This window comes from Cajanus cajan, chromosome 1, assembly GCF_000230855.2.
Source record: "Cajanus cajan strain Asha chromosome 1, NIPB_CcT2T_4, whole genome shotgun sequence".
NCBI lineage: Eukaryota > Viridiplantae > Streptophyta > Magnoliopsida > Fabales > Fabaceae > Cajanus > Cajanus cajan.
In genome coordinates this window covers 73,828,558-73,849,560 of record NC_138517.1, presented here as the reverse complement: position 1 = coordinate 73,849,560, position 21,003 = coordinate 73,828,558, and the positions used below count along the sequence as shown (strand labels likewise).

At 36.5% G+C, this 21,003-nt stretch overlaps 1 protein-coding gene across 1 annotated transcript in view; it reads right to left on the bottom strand.

Annotated features, from left to right (window-relative positions):
- Positions 1-13,434: 13,434 nt before the first annotated feature.
- Positions 13,435-21,003, bottom strand: part of LOC145949319 (FH protein interacting protein FIP2) — a 31,647-nt gene continuing 24,078 nt past the window's right edge. The window contains exon 11 of the mRNA XM_083062487.1: positions 13,435-13,854. Coding sequence (XP_082918613.1) covers positions 13,801-13,854 — 54 coding nt within the window. The 3' untranslated portion in view covers positions 13,435-13,800. The remainder of the gene's footprint in view (positions 13,855-21,003) is intronic.

The following is a 21,003-nucleotide window of genomic DNA, read 5'->3' as shown; positions in this document are numbered from 1 at the left end:
AAGACACGGAAGCAGGCCTGGAGAGGCAATACTCAACTGCTGAATGTTAAGAGGCAGGACCTGGAGAGGGTAAACTCAACTGCTGAATGTTAAGAGGCAGGACCTGGAGAGGGTAAACTCACACTGCTGAATGTTAAGAGGCAGGACCTGGAGAGGGTAAACTCACACTGCTAAATGTTAAGAGGCAGGACCTGGAGAGGGTAAACTCAACTGCTGAATGTTAAGAGGCAGGACCTGGAGAGGGTAAACTCACACTGCTGAATGTTAAGAGGCAGGACCTGGAGAGGGTAAACTCACGCTGCTGAATGTTAAGAGGCAGGACCTGGAGAGGGTAAACTCACGCTGCTGAATGTTAAGAGGCAGGACCTGGAGAGGGTAAACTCACACTGCTGAATGTTAAGAGGCAGGACCTGGAGAGGGTAAACTCACACTGCTGAATGTTAAGAGGCAGGACCTGGAGAGGGTAAACTCACACTGCTGAATGTTAAGAGGCAGGACCTGAAGAGGGTAAACTTAGCTACCGAGGTTGTCAGGAGCGCCGAGGTATGCAACAACCTGGAGAGGTTACTCAACAATTTTCCACCGGAAGACGCTACAAGTCAGAAGGTCGGCGCATCACCCGGACAATTGGGTCAACTCCTTTACTTGTCAGCCGGTACACCAAAAGACCGTTTGACTAAGTAAAGGGGGGGCAGCTGTAGACCCCTAAAATTGTCCGGGTCGGAAATAAAGCTTGAAGACTCTCGAAGACTGAAGGAAGATCAGCCAGAAGGACTCCTGGAAGGCCCTAGGAGGGTTCTCTGTAGGTCTAGAGGTCTTAGAATAGCTCAAAATAAGGAAGTGGAGGGAATGAAGCCCAATACGGCCGTACTGAACTTAATACGGCCGTATTGAAGCTTCAATACGGCCGCAGTGAACTCAATACGGCGTATTGAAGTTTCTGAAACTTCAATACGCCCGTACTGAAATCAATACGGCCGTATTGAAGCTTCAATACAGCCGTATTGAACTCAATACGGCCGTATTGAAATTTCTGAATTTCAATACGGCCGTATTGAACTCAATACGGCCGTATTGAAGTTCAAAAATTTCAATACGGCCGTATTGCTTCTGTAGGCCGTATTGCGCCTATTCCCTATAAATATGACGTCAATTGGACGTCATTCCACACTTTTTCAGATAGTTTTAACCCTCTCCTTGAGTATTCTGGGGTTTTTGAGCAGTGTTCTGCCCTAGAAATCACTCGGAGAGTTGATCCGACAAAGTTTTTGAGCCCCGAGCCATTTTGCTTGAGGATCGAACCTAGTCGAAGGGAAATCCTCCGGATTTCCATAGTTAAAAGTTTTTAGGAAGGAGCGAGCGAGCTTGTAGAGCGAGGGAACGCCAAAAAGCTTCCCAGTTTTACTCAATATATAAAAGCACGCTTCAAGAGGTTTCTTCTTAAATCCTTCCTTTTACTGCTTTCTGTGTGCATATTTAAACTGTCATCATGTAGATAATTAATAATCGCTTATAATAAATAGGGGTAATTTAGTAATTTTACGCTGTTATTTTAGAAAATAATCTGTCATAGGGAACCCGAAAGGGGCGCTGTGGGGTGCTAACACCTTCCCCACGCGTAACCGACTCCCTTACCCGACTCTGGTTGTAATGGCCAAAGTTGATTTATAAAATCAATTGCCTTATCCCTTTTTCCAATGTTTTGAGTAAAACATTGGTGGCGACTCCACGAACCCTCCTTTTGCGAAAACCACTAATCCATGGAGGGTCCCGCTTGGGATTAATATGGATTGGTGAATCATTTAATAAAATTGCTCGTTTGACAAGGTCTCAGTTTGAGAATACGTCATTCTAGCAATCCATATTTTTAAACAATTAAAAGAGTCCAACCATCCTTCGCGAATGCCGAAAGCCCGTTCGGGCCGGTGGCGACAACGGCGGCATACGGGGATCTTCGAAAAACTCCTCAACGGATCGGGCAAAGTCCCCATGTGACTAGAGGCGTAGAAGTGTGTGATGCTCCACACATATAACAAGGAGGTGCAGCATCGGATAATCTTTCCTTGCTTCTGTTGAGATATGCTGACAGAAAGCAAGGTGTCGGCAAGAATGGCAGGCACGGGACTCTTCATGTGCACGTCCCATGCGAAGAAAGCGTCCATAGCGGCATGGTCCACTGTGTTAGCGTGAAAGGGGAATAGAACCGTCCCAAACACGGCTAACGCTAGAGTCTTGTTGAAAGCTAACCAATCTCCCTCATCAGCTAAGGAAGAAAGGTGATCCTCAATCATAGCAAGCTTCCAACCTTTGATACTGCCGTTCCCCACTAAGGCAGATGATCGTGATGGTAGTTTGACTTGAGTAGCGACCCTCTCCACGGCCACATAATTACCATGAAAGACATAGACCCCTGCTGATTTGGGCCATCGCATCATGAGCTCGTACTCCTCGAGAGTAGGAACTAAGTCAAGCTGGGGGAACTCGAAGCAATGCAGATCGAGACTCCAAAAATGGACCAATGCTCTCAGAAAGGTCGGATCCACACATATCTTCATTAAATCGAGGACTCGTCCATATGATTTCTCAAACTCAACACGAGCCTCACGTGGTATCAAAGAACAGAGGTGGTCCAACCTCTCGGCACGGTATAATAAGAAGTCCACTTTCTTCAATTGCCCTTGCACTCCCCTAGATCCCTCCATGATCTACAACAAGAATGCATGATATGAGATGATGTTGTTGAATATGCATGCATTTGTGTTTATTCAACTAAGCATTATCATGTTTTTAGGTGTTCCTAAGATGATGCATGATATTGCTTGGTTGGGATAAATAACCCTTTTTCTTTTTTGTATTTTTGGGTATTTTGTTTTTTTTTTGTATTTTTTTTTTGTATTTTTTTTTTGGTGAAAAGGGAAACTACCTATATGAATGTGATGAAGGTAGATGTTAACACCATGTAATGGAAGATTCTTATTCCTATTTATTCTTATTATTTTTTTTAAGGAAATGTTGTATGTTTAAAGAATGCAATGTATGCTCAAACAATGTCACATAACAATGCACAAACAATTCACTCATCCACGAACAGTCACGAGCGAATCACGAGGTAGGGGTATCCTGCAGACAAGTGCATATTCAAGGAGGTTCTAACTGTTCTCACCGGTCCAAGGCCCCCAAGGTGCCCCCATTATAGGGACCCAATCCCTCTCGTCGTAAGTCGATGGAAAGTTCCAACGCACTGTCGGACTTGAGTTCATGGTTTTCACCTTGAGTGATGCTTTCCGACAACGGTCTACGGGCACCTATAGACCCATTCGACAACCGGCCGTACTAACATCCACTTCCTATGGCTTTCCACTCATGCCCCCGGGTATAGAGGGAACTGTTGTGTGCAAAGGTTTGTGTGCAGTTTATATTTCAAACAATTGCGAAATTTAAACATTCAACAATTATTAAAGCCAATTAGATAAAACATGTTATCATACAAGCGAGGGGTAATGAAGTAATTTTAAACTATTATTTTAGAAATAATCCATCACTAAATGGGACTGACTCTCGAGGCTTCCCCAGTAGAGTCGCCATCTGTCGCCACCCCGCCGAAACGGCACTTGGCATTCGCGAAGACGGTCAGACTCTTTTTAGTTTTGAAAAATGATGGATTGTTATAATGACTCATTCCCAAACTGAGACCTCATCGAACTAACAATTTTATTAAATGATTCTCACCCATCCATGTTAATCCCAAGCGGGACCCTTCATGGATTGATGGTTTTCGCAAAAAGGGGGTTCTTGGAGTCGCCACCAATATTTTACTCAAAACATTGGAAAAAGATACATGGCAATTGATTTTCGCAAATCAACTTCGGCCATTACAACCAGAGTTGGGTAAGGGAGTCGGTTACGTGTGGGGAAGGTGTTAGCACCTCACAACGCCCCTTTCGGGTTCCCTATGACGGATTATTTCATAAATAAAAGCATAAAATTACTAAATTACCCCTATTTATTATAAGCGATTATAAATTAAATATTTACATAATTTAAATATGCAATGCAACGATCAGAAAGCCGTAAATAAAAGCAGTAAAAGAAAGGATTTAGAAAGAAACCTCCGAAGCAAGCTTTTATATATTCGAAACGAAGTTTAGGAGGCTTTTTGGCGCTCCTTCACACTACAAGCTTGCTCGCTCCTCTCCTAGAAGATAAATTTTACTATGGAAATCAAAAAGATTTCCCTTCGACTAGTTCGAATCCTCAAGCTAAGTGCTCAGAATTCAAGAACTTCGTCGGATCAACTCTTGGAGAGGTTTCTAGGGCAGAGAATAGCTCAAAAACCCAAGAATACTCAGCTAGAGGGGGGAGGAATGATCCAAATGTGTGGGAGAACGTGCCAAATGCGTTCTATATATAGGAGTGAGGCGCAGTACGGCCTCTGACATCAATACGGCCCGTACTGAAGTTTTGAACTACAGTACGGCCGTATTGAATTTGGTACGGCCGTATTGAAAGTTCAGAACTTTCAATACGGCCGTATTGGTTTCAGTCCGGCCGTATTGTAGTTCAAAATGCTCAGTACGGCCGTACTGAACTTCTAGGAGGCCGTATTGAGCTCCAATCCTCCCACTTCCTTATTTTAAGCTACTCTAAGACTTCTAAACCTACAGGTAAGCATCCTAAGGTCTTCCGGGGTCTTCCAGGAGTCCTTCCAGCTGACTTCCCTTCGGTCTTCGAGAGTCTTCGAGTCTTATTTCCGACCCGGACAATTTTAGGGGTCTACAATGGAAAGGAATGAGACTTTGGGGGCATGATCCTGAGATCGTTCTTGATAGCAATCTTCCTTTTTCTCAGAGCCAAGGTATTTGCAGAAATAACCTATAAGGACACATTAGGTAGGATTCATAATTGTTTGGTTTATCAGTAAATTTTAATCAGACACAGTTTATATGAGTTCAAAGGAAGGGAAGATAGAGAAATGTCACTTACGAAAGAGGAATGTATAGTGACGAGAAGAGAGGGAACATTTTCAGGTATTTTCATCTACGTTGAAGTAGTGAGAACTTTAGACGCAGGTTTAGCCACCATTTTTTATCCAAGCTTTATAATCCTTTTCTTTGTGGATTGAGGTGGTGCAGGAGGAGGTAGCAAGGCTTTTCTTTTTACAACATTTTCGATGGGTTGGCTATCCTCATCATTAGACATGGATTCTTCCTCTATTTGAAGAACCATTTTCTATCTAGTTGTTGGTGTTGCGGCAGCTAGAGGTTCTATCTTCATGGGAGATGTAGATGATTGACGCTTTCTTGTTGAACATGTTGCATGCTGCCTTTCTCCAATTTCCTTATTTATTTATATTTCTTCGGTGAGGTCAGGAATGGTGTAGTTTACAGGCATTTTCTCCAGATTAACCTTTCTAAAGACAATAGGTTGTAGCCGTTTGTTTGACCCCATATCCGTGATCTTCTACTTTTCTTCCTTGATTTTAAGCAAGTGGAATGTGTGATAGACGTTTTGATCCTAGAGGATTTTATTTAGAAGAATGGTATGAACTATGAAATTCTTGTATTCTTTCAAACACCTTTTGCAATGCTAAAATAGTGTTTGAGGCAGGTCAAAGGAAGTTCCTGTCATCATATGAATAAACAAAATTTGTGCATATCTGATATGTTGTCTCTGCCACCTATCTTGTGGAGGATTAATTTGTTCAAAATTTGTTGATAAATTTTGGCCTTGTCATTAAGCTTGTTGTAAACTATTGGTCCTTTTTCACCTTCTTTGTGAAGAGCTTTGGTAATTTTTGTCAGCCCACTAGCATCAGACATCCACTCTTCCCAGTAGACGTTTCTGTCTCTCTCCATCCTACTGCTTGAGCGATGGTGTAAGGGGAGATTTTGACTCTTACCCCGAGCACCGTTCCTTCAAAGTATCTTTGATGGATCCTTAAAGATTTGTAAAATGTTTTTATTAGCCTAGGATAAACAATTTCCTTAATGTTGAAAATACCCAAGTATTTTGCAGTTGGCCAAATCCTCATAGATAGGTATACCCCATTCCTACATTTTGTTAATGTCGAAGCGATGTTCTAAGTACATAATTGGTTTTTCCTCTATAGAGAAGGTATGAGCACAGTCAGTAGCTTTGCACATTTCTGTGGGAATGTTCACATTTGCGGCATTTCTAGTTTATGCGGCCATTACAATGGAAGAGAAAGGTTTCTGAGATGAGAGATTAGGGTTTAGAGATCTGGGCCAGAAATGAAGAGTTTTGAGTTTCAAAGATATGAAGCATAGGGAGTACGTTTTCGAACACGAGGGAAGATATAAGGTTTTCGAAACTGAAGAATAATTTCTATTTTTATTTCCCTTATGATTCGCATGACATGGTGCCCTTTTGCCTTCCTTATGTAGAGTGTCCTACAACTTGCATTAATTTTAGGTTAGAGGATTTGTCTTTTCAAGAGAAAATCCCAAACGACGGTTTTCTCGTTTAATAATTTAATCTTTGTACACTTTTAAGTGTGGAGAATTTTTGTCTCTGACTATTCTGAGTTTATTAATAAGGATTGTTTAATGAGAGTATGAAGAACTAAATGTTCAGACGTAAAGAGAATTTACTTTCTTCATAAGACAATGAGTTTCAGACACTCTCACTTCTTACAACATTTTGAGAGATATTAAGACGTAGTGGTTTATTGCGTTTACTTTCCTACTGTGTTTCTAATTATATGAAGTGGTACATGTATAGGTATTATGATGCATCAGATGTGATCTACTCTTATATCATATACAACATTTTTTATTTGAGTAGATAAGATGATACCTGTTTTACCTTTACCAGTCATCAGTCTTCCTTACTCTTCAGCTTTCCTTTGTCCTTCGTTCTTCTATGGATCATTGTATTCCTGATGGAGGGCCACCCTTGGAGCTTCATGTTGGACCCATTACTAGGTTCATGGCTAAGAGAATGGAGAAAGATGAAGCAGATACCATGCCTAGAGCCATACACATCATGAGTGTGGAGTATTGATCCATCTCCTAGGCCCATTTTGAGTAGTATAGGATTTTATTGCTTTATTTCCTTTTTTACCCTTGTATTTTGGGGTACTTTAGATAATACAAATTTATTGTGTGTTTTCATTTAGCCTTTGTATTATGGGGAAAATTAGTTTAGAATTTATTTTAGGGCTTAAACCTTGACTTGTGAGGTCAAAGTCAATTTTTTTTTTCCATTTTTAGGTCAAAGGGTATTTTGGTCTTTTTGTAGGAAGGAACCCACACATCACTAGGGTTCATTTAGGTTGCATTTGGGCTGCATTACACGACCATGCAACCCTAAATGCAACCCTAGATGCCTTCCCACTCCTATAAGTACCCTTAGCCTAGCACCTTGTACACACTTTGGAATATATGAATTTGAGTGAGCATTTTTGCCTCAAATCCTTTCCTTAGTCACTAGGTCTACATGGCCTACCTCTCCTATCTCCACCCTAGAGGGAGTTTAGGGTTCCCTTGAGTGGCCTTCATCTCCACTTGGTGAAGAGAGCCAACTAGAACACCCAAAAACACCATCCTCCCAACCTTTCTCCCATTCGCCCAAGACTCCACCTTTCACGCCCACCATCAATTAGCCTCACCCTTGAAGGAACGTCCACCCTCTAAGGTCACCATCTTGGCCTTGGCAAGGAGCTCCTCTTCACCATTGAACATTTTGATCATCCCCTTGGTGGAAGGAGTCCATCAATTCCCCTACTTTGTTAGATGCTCAACCCAAGGGGTCAAGCTCTGATACCAATTGAAGTTAGACATGAAACACATAGAAGAGGGCTTGAATATGAGTGTGTGAGTACGAAGGAATTTTAAAATCTTTTTTGCAAGATTAATTTTCTCTGTCCAATGCACTTTTAAATACCAGACGATGTAGAATTTGCTTAACACAAGTCATTACGTCTGAAAGATTCATCGTCTACTGAGGAAAATGGTTTATAATAATAATTAAAGTTCTTGCATTTTCCTTTTCAATATAGTTTCATTTAGGGATAAGTAGTAGATAAAACTTGTCAGTATAATGTATTTGTTAAACAAAATTTGCGTCTTCGTCTGAAAAATGGTTTTAATGAAGAATAGACAGTACACGAAGTTTTAACATGATTTGTCAATTAAGAAAAGTTTGCATCTGAAATATAAATAAAAAAATGCAATCATTTTTATACTTGTTCACTCAGCTGAGCTACGTCCAGTCTCCTTCAATTGAAGGGTTCCACTAAATGTTCAAATAAGTCCAAAAGTATTATCGACCATTTCTGACCTGTTGACTTCACTCATCAATGTTAGTATCTTTTTATCATCCTGTTCAGGCTAGCATTGAGTATTATGGACCACCCAGGTCAGAACCACTCCTGGTCCAAGTATTCTTGACCACTCCTGGCCCGCCAGCTTCACTCTCCAGCGCTAGTATTCTTTAATCAGCCTCTTCAGGCTCGTAGTGAGTATTCTTGGACAAGCCCCTCTAGGCTTTAACAAGTATTCTTTTCCTAGCATCTTCAGGCTTTACATATGATAGAAGTATAATCAGGTTTGAGTGTTTGGGTTGCTCTCACAGAGAGGATACATATATGATCTACACTCACTATGATTTTGTTCCTAAGATGCACACATTTGGAACTCCTTAGTTTACAGAGACGAATACACTAAGGTACATTTGACTCTATACGCTCTATCTCTAGTTTCGTTGCATCATGGGCTAGATATCACTCTTTTTCTCGCTTGAACCATTTTGGGCCAAATAGCCAACCTTTTAAGGTTTGATGTTGAGACCTATATATAGTCTTGTGAAATCTGCCCCTTGCAAGTGTCCGTTGAAGCATATATATTCGTTCACGAATAGTTTGATCTTTTCATTCAATGCTCAGATTCTTGCATTAAATATTGCCTCTTGTGATAGATCTTGCGTGAAGTATTCTTTGTCTTGGTAGCAACAGTGTCTAAGTTTAGCAGAGAACAAGGAACCTTTTTGTCCTTTTCTAGTCTCATAGCTGTGGAATTTTGTCCTTGTCTGAAAAATTAATGTACTTTTTCTAACACATGCATGCTTTTAGTTTTGCGCTTGATTTTCTCCTTTCTTCTTTTCTTCTCACAATTTCGATGACTTTGTGTGTTCTCCTATGAGTGTGGACGATATTCAAATCATTCTTTGAAAGTTGATTCCTCAGGTGATTGTGTGACAATTTTCATCTGTGTCTAGTAGTCAATATGTAGCTCAAATCTTGACCTTTGTCTGAGCATTTGTTATTAACGCATTGACTTTTCCTTTCGTCTAGATAACTTGTATATGGTCAGACTTTCAAATTATCTTTGACCAACCTTCGTCTGAGCCTTTATGTTTCGCTTTAGGTTGTGCTTGACGCGCTTTTGTCTTGTACTTAATTTGGCTTATTAAATACTTGTGTTGGCCTTTCGTCTGTCGTCTTGTATCGTTTGGTCATTACGCTTGTTCTTCACTTTTCCTATACATATGTTCTTGTGAAACACTAACACACTTGTTAGAGATAACCACATGTATTATATTTGTTTCATTCAAAACCTTGCTGGGAATTGCTTCGTTTGACTTAACAAAATTCACATCAAGTGAATCTCAAATGGAACTTAGATGATGCTAGTTGTAATAAATCTCGAATTAGCACATGGCACACCAAATTTTGAATTTCAAATTCCATTTGAAATTCAAATCTTGGCACCAAGCTTGTCATTTGAATTAGGCGCCAACTAGCTAGCTTATCCAGCCCTATATATTGATGCATTCACCCTTATGTAATCACTTTGAGCATTATATGAGAATTTTTGAATTTGAATCAGCCATTCTGTCCCAAAGTCACCGAGAAAGCCATAGGTCTTAGCCTTAGGAAAATCTTCTTCTCCTAAAGCTTGTCCATGAGCTTTCCTTTGTTTCTTTAGCTTGGATGCTTCCAATCCTTAGCTTAAGGAATCCTTCATTTCTTGCTCTAATCTTCCAATTCATCTAGCATTCACCTCAAGAAGAAGATTCATGAGTTGGTGAAAGGTTCAAGAAGCAAGTTCATCCACTTCTCCAACCTAATTCCATCAGGTGGCTCGGCCACTCCATGCAAGTGAAGAAGCTTGATGGAGCCAAGGCACAAAGGTGGAAACTTTTGTGAAGGAACCTAGGGAGAAAGTTCTCCATGGATTCTAACACTTTGAGAAGAGAGAATTCTAAAAAAAAATTTGATTTCATTCATCCAAAGTGAGGGAAAATGAGAGAATTACAAATATATAGAAGGAGGTAGCTTATGGAGAAAACTAACCTTAACCATGGTTCAAAGAAACTGTGGTTTGGTTGCTTGACCTTCCAACCTAGTTAGGAGGCTTGTGGAGCAAGCTTCTCACTTAGCTTGCTTGGGAAGCAAGCTAAATGAGAAGCTTGTAGCACAAGCTTCCTAAGGCTTAAAGGTTTAGAAGCAATTCTGGCCAAGGAAGAAAGCTAGGCAAGCTAGGTGGCCATCCACTATTTTGCTCCAAAAATATGCTTTCTAAAATGTTTGGTATGGTTTAGTTAGGTTCATCTAAAAATGATGAGACCTAGCTAAATCAAATCCATGAAAAATTAGGAGCAAAATGAGTCTAATATGTAAAATTTTGCCTAGGCCCAATTCTGGCCCAATTGCTAAACACACCCTCAAGCCGTGCCAATTGCCACTCCACTTCTACTACTGAAAAATAGAGAAAAAGAAAGTGACCTTCAATACAAGGTTAAATGGAGTCAAAGTCTCCAAGTAACCTACCTTAAAAATAATATATAATGATTTATAAAAAGAAAACAAAGTGCCTCGGAAATACAAAGGCTAAAAATGACCTATACAATGAAAACTATGTACAAGTTATATACAAAAGAACTATGTTTTCTCTTCATGATAGAGTGGTCCAAATGAATAGTACCTTGGGCTTAGAAAGCCCACTGGTCTTCAAGTTGTCCAGTCCTTCCTGAATGCTCCTGGCCATAGCTCTAGTGATTGGGCCCTTAGCCCATGGTCCATCAGGTTGTTTGGCTATCTGTGATATGAACTATGCTCATTGCCCATCAAATGATGAATGGAATAGAGCTACAAGAATATGTGAGTTCTTGAAGCCATTTTTTGTCATGACAAATTTGATATTAGGCTCAACTTACTCAACATCTAATTGGTACTTTATGCAAGTCTCAAAAATTGAAAGTTTGTTGCACGAATTTGTTGTGTGTGATGATCTCGTGATTAAAGAGATGGCTTCAAAAATGATGACTAAGTTTTCAAAGTATTGGCATGATTATTGTGAGATTTTTGCCATTGATGTTATTCTTGACCCATGAATGAAGTTTAGAGTTATTGAGTTTGCTTATAGAAAAATTGAACCTTCCGTTTCCGAAGAGAAAATTAGTGCTTTAAGGAAAAAAGTTTATGAATGTTTGAAGAGTATGAGAAAGTAAAATCAAATGAGTTAAATGTTTCAACTTTTCATGTGTCTCTTCCACCACAACAAATTCCATTTACTAATGATGAGCAAGTCCTTGATACATTTGATGTAAGTTAATAAAATTTATTTTTGTTTAGTAATTTACTTAGTTTTATTTTTGTTTAGTAATTATTATTCACTATTTAATTTTTTTTATATAACTCTAAATTGGTTACATGATTTTGAAGAACTAAGTAATTTTTATAATTTATTCACTAATGAAAACTTTCTTATTTATTTTTTATAATAGCTCGTGTTAACACTTTTTTTTCTTCTTTTTATTGTAGATAGATATAAAGTGGATATTAAAAGAGAAGAAATTGTTATTGATATTTTTTTCAAGACTCTAATTAAGTTTAATGTTGATGAATATTTTGCTCATGATTTGATGTACTTAATTACTTAATTTCATGACTATTATTATAGTTTTCTATGATAAAACATCAAAACTTTTATGATTATTTTATCTATTTATATTGACTCTCTTTATTTTAAATATTTTTTAATTTTTAATATATAAGAGAGGAAGTTGCATAAGATTAGAAGTTGGTAAAAATAATTTATTAATTCTTTTTTTTTTAATTTTTTTATGGGTTGGTGGACTCGTCTGTATAACCCACCAACTCATAGTGGGTCAAACTGGGCAAAAAATAACTAAGTAAATATAAAATGGATCAGGTTGAGTTGTCCCATACTTGAGGTAGGTCATTTCATATGGACTGAATTGTCCCATTTTGACACCTCTAAGTAAAACCTATTCCATTTGATTCTACACCGTTCTCAAAGACAGAGGAAACCATTCCTCTCCCATCCTCAACAATATATTCCCATTTTTTTAAAAAGAATAAAATATGGGGTTAATGAATAATGATATCTACAAATCCACAAAATTAACCGAAAGAAAACTTACTCACACGTGACCAGTGATGGATCCAGAAAAATTGTTAAGTGGGAGCAATAAAATACTTTATAATTTTTTTATTAAAAATATAATAATTTAAAAAATATATATTTGTGATAAAAATTTAATATACCTATTTTTTATAAATTAAAATTTTTTCATAAGTAGAATGACAATTATTCATTTTTTTCTGTCTGATATTATATTTAAGTGTGATGTAATTTTTAGTGATTTATTTAATTTTAGAGAAACAAAATGGTATAAATTATTAAGATAAAGATAATATAATTATTATTTATTTTCTTTTGTATCTTTTCTAAATTTTTACATTCATTTAAAACAAAAGTATTTTATGATAATACCTATTTTTTATTAAATATGTTTAAGTAAAAAAATAAATAAAAATTTTGTGTAATAATTACCTTTATTCTTCTTAATTTGGATCATCTTCTACTAACACATAATGTAAATATACAAAATCAAAAAGATTAAAAATTAAAATAAAAATTAAAAAATAACCTATATTTGTAAATTAAATTATAACATCTTTAATGAATAAAGAAGTAATAAATTTTTAAGTAAAAAATTAAAGTATATTATCATAATAATGATAAATAAATAAAAAGTCAAGACAATTTTGTCATAAAATAAAAAAAATTACATGATAAAATAAAATAAAAATGCAATATTAATATATTTTAACATATTAGATATAAAAATAATCATTGCAAAAATTGTTACATATAATCACAAAAAGTGTTATTATAGTCTATATTTACTTTTTTAATAATATTTCAACATATATTATATCTTTAGTATATGTAAAAACAATTTTAGTAATAAATATTATATCTCTATAAATGTATGTCATTATTTAACAATTTTTTGTAATAAATTAAAATATAATTTTTATATATATTATAAAAAGTAAATAATATATAAAAATAAATAAGCGTAAAATTTTAGTGAGGGCATCTGCGCCCACAGTGATATGACTGCATCCGTCCCTGCACGTGATCATGCTAATCACACTCATTATTACGAGGTTTTATCAACCATGTGCTGTACACAAGATTATTAAAATAATATAAATAGTAACATTAAAATTTTCATTTGCTAGATACATTAGAAAAGCAACAAACCACCCAATCAATACAAAATATGAACAAGAACAACCTTAACGGCTTCTCTCACAACATCAGCAGCAAGTTGGAGAAGATCATCAGCACAAGCACAAATCAATGCCCAGTTGAGCAACTTCAAGAGCAGCACTATTAATTACTGTCAAACAAAGGATAATTTATAACTTCCCAGGTTCACTTGTCTAGTATTGACATTCTAAGTATTGACATTCTATAACCATATAGTCACTTCCCAATTTTTTCATCGTCAGCACAAGTATTATCTGATTGCCCCGAGCAAATTGGCACCATCAAGCTTCGCACCTTCCAAGTGCTGAGTAATATAAAATGGAACAAAGAAATTGTGTTGGCTTATCAGTTATCACAGTTAGAATAGAAGAAATAAAAACACTTGCCATTATTTTTCCACCACTCTTTCCTTTGGCACCAATTATCTAAATGACACATGAAAACACCAAAAACCAAGAATATGCATTTTTTCTCTAATAAAAAATTCCACATGTTTTAAAACATAAATAAACAAAAGGAGCATTAAAACAAAAGGGATTGAAAACCTCAAATCTGAGCCGACAAGGTATTTATCAACCTTCTCATTTAATTGCCTAACTTTTATGTACTTTTGGCTCCGATTAATAGTTTTATGTAGGAAACAACAAATTATATAGGAGTTCTCCATGCTACGTGATTTACTTTATTCATACTTTGAACAATACAGAACGACCTCCGGTTTTGCAGGGTTACAATCTGGTTCAACCATATGTGAATAGTCTGTGGAACACACTTGAATAACATACTTGAACTGAAATGCATGAGTTCAGTTCACTTCACTTCAGTTCCAACTACATTTTTGAAATTAATTGCTTTAAACTGCAAGGGGATCCACCAATTATTGGCAGCAGTAGCACAAACAAATACACCACAAATATTCCCCATTCCCATCATATAAATGAACATTTGAATTTGAAAATAGCAAGTCAGGACCCATATCTGATGGGGCTCAACACCTCTCCACAATGGAAAATACCCCATACCCAGTAAGTTTGGATACCCTACACGGGGTTGAGATACCATTACATATGAAGGCCGAATGCCTTCCCATGCCGAGATACCACAAAAATAAAATGCTAGAAAATATATTCAATTCAAAAAGTATAAAAGTGAAAAAAGGGGCACCACCAGTCCAAGAATACAAAAGTAATAAAGATCAACATTTTCTTCATTTTCCCTACCAGTTTCAACAGCAGCATTGCCGGAATGGGTTCTCAAAGTTTCCTCATCAACTGTAGGCCAAGAAATTGAATCCACATCCACCAACTTCCCTTGGTAAACATCCTTGTCAATGTCAAAACTTGACATATCACTCAAGTTGCAAAGAAGCATGGCCAGGAAGACAACCTTGTCAAACCTAACCACATGTTCAGTATAAACCAGAACCTTTGCCCCTTCAACCAGGTTCTTAGCACCAAGTCTTCTGGTCCTTCCTTCATCTCATTCTTTGTTAACTTGAGCCAAAGAATCCTTTAGCACAGTCATCTCTCATGAAAGCTTGTGGTTAGCCTCTTCAGCAGCTGGACATTGATCATTAAATTTGGCTTCTTTTTCTTTAAGACATAACTTTGCTTTGAAGGTTAACAATGTCATCGGCAAGCCCTTCATTCACTTGCAAAGCTTCCCGTAGAGATGTCGAAGACAACTCAAGGTCCTTTTAATTCTTGATCTCCTCTCCTCAACTTTCTACCTTAGTCAATTTGAACCCTAAAAACTAGGGAATCACCCAAGCACGAGAATAAAGCTCACAAAAGGAAGCCAAACTAGCTTCAAGAATCCCTTGTATACAGAGATCTTTATTGTAAAATGACAGGACCAAAGGATTAAAACCTTGGCCAAAAAAACCCTCCCCATAAACTATCGGAGTAAGGAGGTTGTTTGGAGTTGGAGGGTCAGAAATGTTGGTGAAGGTGTCAGCTTCACCGGCCTAGTATGTTGAGGGCATGCCTAACGACCTTCTGACCTTTTCTCGATGACTTTTGTGTTGTTTCTTTTGGTGTGGACAAACGAGAGGAACATGTTGTAGTTCTGATTGTAATGCATTCCTCCAACAGGGTTCCCAACGGTGGCAACATCTTCTCAAGCTTTTCTATCCTTCTTTACCATCTCCACATGAAGATTATGAAACTCTTACGGAACCATCAAACTTACAAAAATATGGAAAAGAAATGAGGCTATTAGAATACAAGCAGACAAGTTGAAAAGAAAAAGAAACAAAAACTTGCAATTCACATCAGCCCGAGGAGTAAGGGAAAGTGTTATAGACACAATGTTTTAGTCAATAGTAGACGAGGAGTTGCTTTACAACCAACAAGTGTTTGACCACCTTTTTGATCAACTCTATCGTTCAATCATTGTATTTTTTTGGGGGACCTATATCCAATAGAATGGAAATTTTTATATATAATTACCTCCAGGGTAAGGAAATGTGCTTTCTTGGTTTGGTTGGGTAAGACATTCAAGAAACCCCCTTTGAATCCTTTGAACGAATTAGTGTAGGGTTCAAGGAGTTTAAGGTTAGACTAACTTATAAATAGCAACCATCCAAACCTATCTCCCAAACGGGTGTTATAAAAATGGAGAAAAAGTGTTGGGGCAGGTTCAATGCTAAGAAGCCAACATACAAATCGAAAGCTTGGAGGTAAGCCTAATTGTTGGGATAGAATAATGTCAATACCACATTCAACACCGAAAGGAAACTCATTGTGAATGAGACAAAGGGGAGTAAAACTTGTAGACTTTAGAAGATGCAGTCATAGACATAGAAAAAACACATCTCGTTATGTTCTACTTCTTAGCATACATGCTCCCAATTGGTACATCGTTGCACCTTCATGCAATCACCTTTTGCTAACTCAATTATATCTTGTATCGACAAAGGTTTGCGCCATTGAATTTAAGGTATACTTCAAGAAATACAAAATCACCTCCTCTTCACCTAATCATATTCGGACAAGGAAATTTCGACACTATCTTCAAGATTATCAACTTTCACCACAAGAGCATTTGATTGAGGTTGGATTATTAGCAGGAAAGCCTTGGTCACAAATTGGAGAAGCCAAGCTATAAGAAAAGGAAGTTGATGTTGACAAACCCTTGGAGGAAGGTTTACCTGTTGATCGAACCTCCCAACCTAACATTCCCCGGTTATCGAAACAATTGGACTCCCACAAAGTATGACTAAGTCATAATGAAATAATAGGCATTCGTACTTAATAGGTACTCAACTTGCAAAAGGGAAGACTCTTAAAGTGGAAGGTTCTTGGAAATCTTAGTACTTGATATGAGATGATCTTTTAAGGTGAAGTGATTTGGTCAAATCATGGGTCCTCTAGTTACATCAAGGGAAGGGCTTGAAAGCCCAAATGTGAAAACTGATGTAAACCATCAAATCATTATGAATTACATGTAACACCTTGTTTCACCTTTTGAGGTAAGGATGTGAAGCAACATCTTCTCCCTTTCTTGACACACGATAACCCTAAAACAATATGCATCTACAAGGGGAAGGAACCTACATGTGACAATCTATATTCATCAAACATCAAATGATCTTTGACGGCATCCCAACAAGTGTTCGACCAAACCTACCTCATTTGTTAAGCCTTTTCTTCCTTTAGACTCGAGGCTTGGAGGCTTGTGTACCAAATGGTGCTAAACAGCCAATGTTGTCAAAAATGGTTATAACATCGTTAAAAAGCTATGGTGGGGCGAATTTTGGGTTCATCGCTATTCGCCATCCATTATATGGCAATTTATGGCATCATCTACCATATCTACCATAGCACCCGCCATGGCCATTGCATCGTGAAGTTTTATGGTGGCCATGGTAGTCGTGATGGTTTTTTTTTTTTTGAAAAAACTTGTTCTTAGGCTTCAACCCAGGCCCAAATGGAGTGAGCCCTTAGGCTTTTTACTTGACTCACTTTGATCTCTATCCGTAATCGCCCTCACAAAACACAAACAATACTCATGCAAACCCTAGCTACGTAAACCTCTCCAATCACCTTCATTCAACATCGACCACCACTCCCTATTCACCTTTCCAGCTGGCAACCTGAACCGCAGTGGCCCAACACTCTAACAAACATAAGTTTTTTTTTTTTCTTCCATTTTTAATCCTACTTCTTCCTTCATTTATTCTTCATCTACTTGTTGATGCTTACTTTTTCATTCTCTCCTTTTTTTTTCTTAATTCTTCCTTCATGTTTTCCTACTTCTTCCTTTCTATGCATTTGCATTAACATTTTTTTTGTTTTTAATCTGACTTCTACCAATTGGGTCCAATTTAAGTTCCTATTTTGTTCTAAATTCTAAGATTAACATTGAATTCCTATTTTATTATTGTTCTTATTCTTATTTTTAGGACAATGTCTAGCAATCCAAACCAAAGTCACATTCTCAAACTCTATTTAGAGGATAGACATAGGATAGAAACATTGTCATCCTACCAAAGAGAATGATATCAATGAAATTTTTTGTAATTATTGTCAAAAAATTATGAAAAGGGGAATTACAAGAGGAAAGCAACATCTAATACAAAAGAAGGGAAATGTTGCCCCTTGCCAAAGTTGTTCGAAAGAGGTTATAGATGAGTTGCGGGTAATTGAAAGAAAATAAAAAGATGAAAGAGAGTAAGTCATGCCAATGAGTAGTGGAAGATGTGACTCTTGTTAGTGAAATTGGGGAATTTTAGATAATTAGAAGCTCAAACACTTGGTTCCCATGAGAGGAAGAAGATCACTATGAAAAAAGGACCTATTGACCTCTTTTGTAAATTTCAGAAAACAACAATTGCAAGAAACAAGGAAAAATTGAAGCAAACAAGTATAAGGGAGACTTGTGACAAGGGAGCTACAGCAAGGATCCACCAATATATAGCCAGATTTTGGTATCAGGTTGGATTATCTTTTAACATGATCAAATTGGAGAGCGTCCATGACATGGTTGCTTACAACTATTGGATCTTTTGGACTACATTTGTGACCTCCATCTTATCATGATATAAGAGTTTCACTTCTCCAAAAGGAGGTAGAGTATACTAATAATTTGATGAAGAGTCAAAGGTAGCAATGGGCTAGCTTTGAGTGTTTCATCATATTAGATGCTTGGACAGATAAGCAAAGATGCATGGTTAATTTTTTGGTTAACTCTTCTGTAGGGACAATGTTCATCAAATCTATTGATGGGTCTAATTTTGTGGAAACTAGAGAGAAGTTATTTGAGTTACTTGATTCTATTGTAGATGAGATTGGAGCAGTGTTGTTAAAATCGCGACCCAACTCGTAAAATCTTGTGAGATTGTACTGTTTGTGGAAAAATTCCTTGCTAACTCGGATGCAAAATCAGGGTGGAATAAGATCGGAGTAAAATCACGATCTTCCGGGTGATTTGTGGGATCTTCGATCTTTCACGATTCGAAAAAATAAAAAACGAAATATTGGGCAGATCGCACCTACAGATCTTCAACGGCAAAAACCCTAATTTCTTCTTCCTATGTATATTACTGCATCACAACAAAAGAAAAAGAACACTCCGCAACACCAGAAGAAGAACACTTCTCCACAGTACAACTAGAAGAAGATCGCAGTACGGCAGAATAAGAACGCAGGACAGCGGCAGAAGAACCGTATGGTAGTGGAAGCGGTGGAAGAAGAAACACGGAAGACGGAACCACAACAAAAGAAGAAGAAAGCTTTGTGCGTGTTTCTCTGGACCCTTCTTTTCTTTCTTATATTATTTTCTTTTTTCTTTTAAGATTTAATTATATATTTATTATCTTCCTTTGTTTTTTTTACATTTATAGTTCTACACATTACCTGTTGTTTTTTTTTTTTTTTTAACTTTTAAGTTTTAAATATATTTTAATTTCTTTCTTTTCTTTTAATTTTAAGTTTCAAACATATTTAAAAATATAAAATGTTTGCACTCTTACCATTAATAATTTATTTACTTTTTATTTATATAATTTTTTCTTTAACTTTTTGCTTTATAAATATATTAAATCTAAGATTTATAAATTAATAATTTTTATTTTTTAAATATCTATTGTATTACTTTTGAAGTATTGTTATTTTTTCTTTATTAATTAAGCATTATATAATTCTTTTTAAGAATTTTAAAAAATAGTGAAATATGTTAATTTTTAAAAAAATTCAATCCTAAATAAATATAGTAATTCAATCATTTTTTATTTTTTGATGTTAAATCCTAAATAAATATAATTTTATTATTAAATTTAATCTCGATATAATTGAATAATTCAACCTTTTTTTATATTAATTCAATTAATTCCTTTTTTAAATTCTTTTCTTCCTTCACTAATTTTTTTCTCATTTAATTTATTATTTTTATCAGCTTTTGTTTAAAACTATTGAAGAAAAAATGGCATCAGGAGAACGAACTCAAGGAAATGAACCACCACGAAAATTGCATAAAAATGCCGCTGGAATGAAAATTGATGTGGCATGGAAATATTGTGTTTCTGTTGATGGGGATGCAAGAAAAGTCAAGTGCAAATTTTGCGAAAAGACATTTACAAGAGGGGTTTATCGTTTGAAACATCATTTAGCAGGAACATCCAAAGATGTTGGAGCATGTAGATCAGTTCTTGAAGATGTTAAAAAAGAAATGTTGGGTATTATTTCATCATTGCAACAAAATCTCCAAAAAAAATCCAATGACATTGAAGAATAGGTAGTAGTTTTGCTGTTCAATTAGAAGGTGGTGATATTGGTAGTCAAAATCTTTTCAAGAGAAAACTTAGCTCCCAAATGACAATCAACAAGATCCTTAAGAAGGATTTGAGGGAGGAAGCATGTCAAAACATTGCTCTATTTTTTTATTTGAATGTTATCCCTTTTAATGCAGCCAATAGTGAAGCATATAAGAAAATGCTTGAATCAGTTGCTCGAGACGGTCTAGGATTTGACCCACCATCCTACCATGAGATTAGGGTGAAATACTTAAAGTATCATGTCAAAATGACCAATCTTTCTTTAAATGATCATAAAACTTATTGGAAAAAATTTGGATGCACAATAATGACAGAAGGATGGACAGATAGGAGGAGGACTATTAAATTTTTTAGTAAATAGTCCACTTGGAACAATTTTTTGAAGTCTATTGATGCATCCAAGATATGCAAGACAGCTGACAAAATTTTCAAGATGTTAGATGATGTAGTTGAAGAGGTTGGGAAAGAAAATGTTGTTCATATTGTAACAGACAATGCAGCAAATTACAAGGCAGCTGGGGAAATGTTGATGAAGAAAAGGACTAAGTTGTATTGGACACGTTGTGCAGCTCATTGCATTGACTTAATGCTTGAAGATTTTGAGAAAAAGATACCACTATGGTAGAAGGATCACATCATACATCTATGGTAGAACAAGTCTTATTGTTTATTGCATAA